Source organism: Sinocyclocheilus anshuiensis, unplaced genomic scaffold (genome assembly GCF_001515605.1).
Source record: "Sinocyclocheilus anshuiensis isolate Anshui unplaced genomic scaffold, SAMN03320099.WGS_v1.1 scaffold112, whole genome shotgun sequence".
Lineage (NCBI taxonomy): Eukaryota > Metazoa > Chordata > Actinopteri > Cypriniformes > Cyprinidae > Sinocyclocheilus > Sinocyclocheilus anshuiensis.
The window spans coordinates 2681913-2689261 of NW_015557175.1; the positions used below are offsets into that span (position 1 = coordinate 2681913).

The following is a 7349-nucleotide window of genomic DNA, read 5'->3' on the forward strand; positions in this document are numbered from 1 at the left end:
CAAATGTGTTGTTAAATTATTGAAATATTAACTTAATGACAAAGGAGTTCAAAAGTTGTTTTTTTTTCCCCCAGTCATAGAGAGATGCTCCCTCACACTCACAGCGTCATAGATGATCTCCAGCGCCTGGGACTCGATGCGGAGTCTCTGGTCTGCACTCGCGTCCAGTGGGTTCGTCTCAAACATGAGGTCCAGTAAAGCCGTATCTTTCATCCCGACCACATGACGTGGAGACAGCAGGATGGGGGCCGACTTGCCTCGTGGGAGACCCGACACTTCAAACGATGACAGCTGAGCAGAGATCCTGACAAGTAAAACATTATGTCATACAACAGCATGCTCTGGCTTACAGGAATTCTGCCAAACAAAAATGATTGTTACACTAATGTCCAGAGGTGGGACCAAGTCATTGTTTTGCAAGTCACAAGTAAGTCTAGAGTCTTTGCATTCAAGTCCCAAGTCAAGTCCCGAGTCAAGACAGGCAAATCCAAGTCGAGTTGCAAGTCCTCAGCTTTAAGATTCAAGTCTTAAACAAGTCATTAGTGCTTTTTGCCCAAATTAGTGTCTCAGTATTAATTACCATATCAAATTCATAGTAATTTATATCAGGAAGGCAGGTAGAATATGTTTGACAGTTCAATTTCATGTGAGATGGGTGCCCTTAGTAAAACTACTCAAGTTCAATTTAGGGATTGTGCCAAAATAGGATAAGCAGTGAAAAAAAATATTTTATTAGTAACAGAATAGCAAAGACAACATCATTTCATAGAAATATCAGCTGCAACGTGTGCATAAGAATAGCTATATGCTTCTAGGTGTTATATCTAAGCCAATGAGACATTATTTGGAACCTCAATGAAACATTTAAAAATATGTGAGCGGAAACTCAGAAAGAGTGCTTTGAAAGAACTCGAAGAAATAACTGCTAGCATACTTTACAAGAGAGAGGAAACATGCAATATGGATAAAATGAAAGCACATCCAGTTGGCAGAGTTGGCAGAGTGCGAGGGTCGTGGCGGGATGCGGATCCGTCACTCATGGTGCACCTCGGTGTCGGACAAACAGAAGAAGTGAGGAATATGCTTAGCATTTAACAGCAGCGGTCACACAACCCAGTCTTACGGCAGTTCGTGATATAGTCACGAAATTTAATCTATTGATTCGTGTTCATGGACACGAATTTCCCTCTTTTTTCGTGTCACTCAGCACGAATTTCCATCTAATGTATTTCAATAGGAAATATCTTTCGTGCCCTCCACCACGTTTTTCTTTTTTGCCACTGGGTACCACCGACGCTGTATATTTTTTTCTGATTTGTTATTCTTTTTTTATATTCAAGCATTATTACTCAACATATAATCCGGAAATTGTATCCTTCTTTTTATTGCTTTATATTCTGTAATCTACTCGCTATTATAAACCAGCGATTCCTTGCGGTCACATATGCTATAACGTTACATATACAAATATACGAGACTGCGTTAATTAGAGACACACACATTTATTACAGTATAGAAATTATAAAATATATTTTCTGCCTTATTCTCTGATAAAAATGGGGGGAAAGGTTACATTTGGCATTTCTGTCAGCATTACCCATGATCCTCAGCCTCCGGAGCCAGGCCGCGGCCGCGGGTGATTTCTTCTCATTGCGCTCAAACCACTGTCCAGGTAAGTTACGAGCTAATTACTAATGATCATGTTTTGTTTAAATGTTGTAATTGATGCCTTTCTTTGCCATGAAACTCACATGGTTTAAAATTTAGAGCAACAATTAAAACCCGACCAATGGTTTGCTCCTTATCAGCGAATAATCATAATAACAATAATAATAAACCACTTGTGAAATTAGGCTTGCCAAACGGGGCTAACTTCAATATAAGCTAACTCTATTAATAGAAAGAAATCCAAGACACAGCAGCGGTCACAGTGATGATGAGGCGAGCACCAGTGAAGTGAAAATTTCATGTAATTTGTTATTTATTTTATTTTTTTATCTCTGTTCTTTTGTCGTAAGTTATGCTATTACTCCAGTAATTTATACTAGCCTATATCCAGCGCTCCCTGAACACAGTCTCTGGCTTATTGCCAGTCAAGCGCAAGCACGCTGCAGGGACGCGTCTATAACGACTTTGATCTGATCATAAAGTCTTTCCGAGTCACAGGGCTCAAGTCCAAGTCAAGTCAAAAACAGGTCTCAGAGGTGTTTATTAGAAATTAAAATTAAAATTAAAGCACATCGAGTTGGCAGAGTGCGAGGGTCGTGGCGGGATGCGGATCCATCACTCTTGGTGCACCTCGGTGTCGGACAAACAAAAGAAGTGAGGAATATTTAACAGCAGCGGTCACAGTGATGATGAGGCGAGCACCAGTGAAGTGAAAATTTCATGTAATTTGTTATTTATTTTATTTTTTTATCTCTGTTCTTTTGTCGTAAGTTATGCTATTACTCCAGTAATTTATACTAGCCTATATCCAGCGCTCCCTGAACACAGTCTCTGGCTTATTGCCAGTCAAGCGCAAGCACGCTGCAGGGACGCGTCTATAACGACTTTGATCTGATCATAAAGTCTTTCCGAGTCACAGGGCTCAGGTCCAAGTCAAGTCTCGAGTCCTTGCTGTCAAAGTCTAAGTCGAGTCTCAAGTCTTCTTTAATTATGTCGAGTCGAGTCGCAAGTCATCAAATTTGGGACTCGAGCCGAGTCAAGTCTCGAGTCAAGTGACTCGAGTCCACACCCCTGCTAATGTCAAGAAGTGGCAAGACATTCTGGAGGGTTAAAAAGCCAAATGTGCAACTTGTATGCCTTCTGCACATCATGTGAAAGTTACGTCAAGATTTATTCCAGTGCAACATCTTGCCCCATAGACTTTCATTGTAATTGCATTATTGTAAATGTGTTTTGTGCTTGTTTCACAATTGAGGAACAAGTTAAAAGTATTTGTCAACAGCAAGTGTGACACTAAGTTGTATCGAACACAGAAAATTCCTTCAAATTAAATGAATAAAAGTGGGTGAGATGAGTGGACTTGAGAAGAGAACACAGTACTTTATTGCTTGGGCCGCAGGTCTTTGAGTCAGCATGGCTTTCAGATCAATGACGGAGAGTTGGATTATCTCCGGCTTCTCTCGGCTCTCTTTGATTGACAGAGACAGGCGATTAAGCTGGAAATGTATCTTCATATTTTCAAACTGCAAACAAAAATATTAGTCAGGGGCGTGATGCTTTACATGAACTTAAGATGTGTAATTTCAATGGATTGGAACATCCTGCTTATACAAGGAGGCTAAAATTAGTTATACTGTTCATAAGTTTGGGATCAGTAAGGGGATCAATAATTGATTATAAGTGACAGTAACAACATTTATAATGCCACAAATGATTTATATTTGAAATAAATGCTGCTGTTCTTAACTTTCTATTCATCAAGAATCATGGAAAAAAAATCACTGTGTGAAATATGAAGCATTACAACTGTTTTCAACATTGATAATAGTAAAAAATGCCTCTTGAGCAGCAAATCAGCATATTAGAATGATTTCTGAAGGATCATGTGACACTGAAGACTGGAGTAATGATGCTGAAAATTCAGCTTTGCATCACAAGAATAAACTACATTTTAATTAGGGATGCACCGATACTGGTCTCCTGTACTCGTACTCGTTAAAATGCCCCGATACCAAACGCCGATACCACACAGCATGTGATAAGCGCCATATTCAAACAAAGACACACCGACAACAGAACAACAGACAGCAGAAAGGAGTTAAGGATGTCTACTACGAAGTATATGTATGCAATGAATATAATGTTAAACATTCAGTATTAACGCCTGTATAGCTGATGTGCGCGAGCTGATAAACAAAGCACGCTGAGTGGATTGAGCGCGCGGCGGCGCAGATGCGCGAGCTTGTTGAGTGAATATATCTTTCTCACAGACATATACAGTCAAACCAAAAATTATTCAGAGAGCAGATATTATTTTTTACTAGTGGGTGCAGGACACTATAGTTCAATTATGTAAGTCAGGATAGCAAAATAAAGTAAACTGTGACAAATCATACCCAAAAATTCTTCATACAGTGGACTACCAGGTGTAAATACTGTCATACTAACAGCTGATTTTGGTTGATTGTAATCTATTACATACCTTTCTATCAAAGTTATCTAACATTATCAAGTTGAATTTGTTCTGACACAGTTTAACTCTGAGTTCTTGTCATATTTTATTACCATTTTCTAAACTATAGCAAATAAACTGTGATAATGTAAGAAATGTTGAAGGTGTCTGAATAAATTCTATTTTTATTGTATCTATTTGATAAATGAAGTTAACCAACTAACATTATACATACCCTTTTGGTTTCTGTACCCAATATTTAAAAAATTTACAAATGCAATAAAAATATCGGTATCGATACTCGGTATCGGCAAGTACCATAAATAAAAGTATCGGTATCGGGCACTGGAAAAAGTGGTATCGGTGCATCCCTAATTTTAATATATATTGGTAACACTTCACAATAAGATCCATTAGTTAACATTAATTAATGCATTAACTAACAATGAGCAATATATTTGTTACTGTATTAATCTCTGTTAATGTTAATTATTAAAAGTACAACTGTTCATTGTTAGTTCATGTTAGCTCAGGTACAGTAATTAACAGATACAACTTAAAATTTGAATAAAATGTTAGTAAATGTTAAAACTGAGATTAATAAATGATTTACAAGTATTTTTTATTGTTAGTTCATGTTAACAAATGAAACCTTATTGTAAAGTGTTTCCAATATATTCATATAAAAAAGTAGTTATTTTAATAATAATAATAATTCATAATATTACCAGCAGACGTCTGTCAAAAAACATTTTAAAAACTGTAAATATTCCAAACTTCTGAACAGTACTGTAGATATATACACATGTATACACTTTGATGCAAGTCAAGTTGGGGAATATATCTTGCATAAACACTTCTAAAAATCTATAAAAGAAACTATTAACTTCTAAAAACTGGATTTATATATGTGATGATTGTTTGTCACTAACATTTTTTGGCAGGTTAGGATTGACGGCTGTCTCGCTGTATCCAATGGCAGCGTATAGTTTGGCTTTCTCCGCTGGAGTCATTAGCTCATCAAAACCTGAGAGATATGAACAGAAGCTCAGCAAATCTATCAGAAACAGATGATGTGGAATTCTGTGGAATATTTAAATATTACAATGAGCTGAAATTACTATCAGAAAATATCCACATATATCTTTCTGCAGAATTCTAGAGCTCAGACTCTCTGAAGGAATAAAGAGATACAGAGCGCAGACAAACCTCCCGTTTTGACATCTTTGGTTTGTGTGCCACTTTCTCCAGACCAGCTCCACATCCAGCCAAACCAGCCCTGTGACTGTTCTTCCTCCACTTTCACCCCAGGACGGTATATCCTGAGCCCCGCCTTTGAGGCCTACAACACCAGCGACAGAATACACAAGAGTCAAAATGGTGTTATTCAATAAGAAACCAAGACCTTTATGTTGCTAGCTTCATACTCCACCAGCTGAGCTACAGGAACACATTTCTTGTGATTTGAGCCATAGGCCACATTGTATTGAGTGTTCAAATGATTTATAAAATGTTGCACAAGCCAAATGTGACTGTGTGAGAGAGTATGAATGTGATGGTACATCACCTCCATCTCAGCTTGCTGTCTCGCCATAGTGATGTTGAATATATCCAGGGTTCTTTCAGTCTCCTAAAGAGTGAACAAAAATAAAAAGGTTATGTACAAAACAAAACTGTCACGGAAACAACAACAGTCTTATTTGGTTCTTCCCAAATTGAAACGTTCATAAAATGGGTTTAAAAAAAAGGTGTTAGAAATGGATCTGTTGTGATCAAAATGCACCTCCTTATTTGTAATTGATACCAGATTTATGAAAAGTTACTTTTTTTTTTTGAGTAATGCAGATTAAATCATGAAAGTTAACTAAGCATGTTGCATTTTTTCATTATGCAATGTAAAACATCATGCATCATTCTGCAGAGGCTCAGTCTCTTTCAGAACAGCAGTATTATGCTCACCCTGAAGGTGTATTTTTTTATGTATTGCACACTCTCATGTCATCCCAAACCCACATGCTGTTATTTTTTTAATACAAAAGGAAAATTATTTGAATAGTCTTTATGCAACTCTTGCCAGTTCACAAAGACACAGTTCACAGTGACCACAGCTGACAAACTCCAAAACAAAACAGACAAACAAAACAAAACAAAAAACAGCCATATTTGCCAGTTCACAGAGATTCAGGGTGCTTTCACACTAGCACATCTGGTGCGCACCCGGGTTCGATTGACATCAGAGTTCGGTACGTTTGGATGATGTGAATGCTGTCTTCCGAACTCGGGTGCGCACCCATGAACCGTACCCGAGTCCGCTTAAAAAGGGTGGTCTAGGGTACGGTTCAAGTGAACTCCGGTACGGTTCGCTGCTGATGTGAACGCAATCGTACCAAATCACGGAAGTGAACCGCTATTAATGACGTATTATTTGATAAAAATGTGTGTTTGTGTGTGTGTTTCACTCACTTTCCTGACGAGCGTGACTGACGCGCTGCAAGCAGAGAGCTGTATATCTCATTTCTATTCGCATTCAGAGTTCTTTAGAGCATTTGCATAAGGTGGACATAAGTGCCGTTATGTACTGAAGCTTTGGAAACAAAACCAGCGGTTCAAAAGCATAAATATAAAATTGAAGAGAGCAATGCTACGCATTTTGCCGTCTTCTCCTGCGCCATAGTTACTAAGCAACGGGGTAAACAGCTGCTGGCTTGATGACGCAAACGAACCACGGTTCGGACCCAAATAATATAATGTGAACACAGTCCAGCGGGGGCAGGGGGAGGGGGGAGCAATCGAACTCGGGTTCGGACCAAGCAATCGAACCAAGTGTGAAAGAAAAAGCCATGTTTGCCAGTTCACAAAGACTCAAACTCCAAAACAAACAAAACAACAAAAAACAAAACAAAAATGCCATGTTTGCCAGTTCACAAAGACTCAAACTCCAAAACAAACAAAACAAAAACTAAACAAAAAAAGCAACGTTTGCCAGTTCACAAAGACTCAAACTTCAAAACAAACAAAACTAAACGAAAAGAAAGCCATGTTTGCCAGTTCACAAAGACTCAAACTCCAAAACTAAAAATAAAAAAATAAACAAAAAAAGCCATGTTTGCCAGTTCACAAAGACTCAAACTCCAAAACAAAACAAAAACTAAACAAAAAAGCCATGTTTGCCAGTTCACAAAGACTCAAACTCCAAAACAAAACAAAAACTAAACAAAAAAAGCCATGT

At 38.0% G+C, this 7349-nt stretch overlaps 1 protein-coding gene across 1 annotated transcript in view; it reads right to left on the reverse strand.

Annotated features, from left to right (window-relative positions):
- Positions 1-7349, reverse strand: part of vps13a (vacuolar protein sorting 13 homolog A) — a 47433-nt gene that overhangs the window by 28726 nt on the left and 11358 nt on the right. Inside the window, exons 15-19 of the mRNA XM_016473617.1 lie at positions 5688-5750; positions 5330-5462; positions 5053-5147; positions 3049-3191; positions 103-304 (exon numbers count right to left, since the gene is read on the reverse strand). Of these exons, the coding sequence (XP_016329103.1) occupies positions 103-304; positions 3049-3191; positions 5053-5147; positions 5330-5462; positions 5688-5750 (636 nt within the window). The remainder of the gene's footprint in view (positions 1-102; positions 305-3048; positions 3192-5052; positions 5148-5329; positions 5463-5687; positions 5751-7349) is intronic.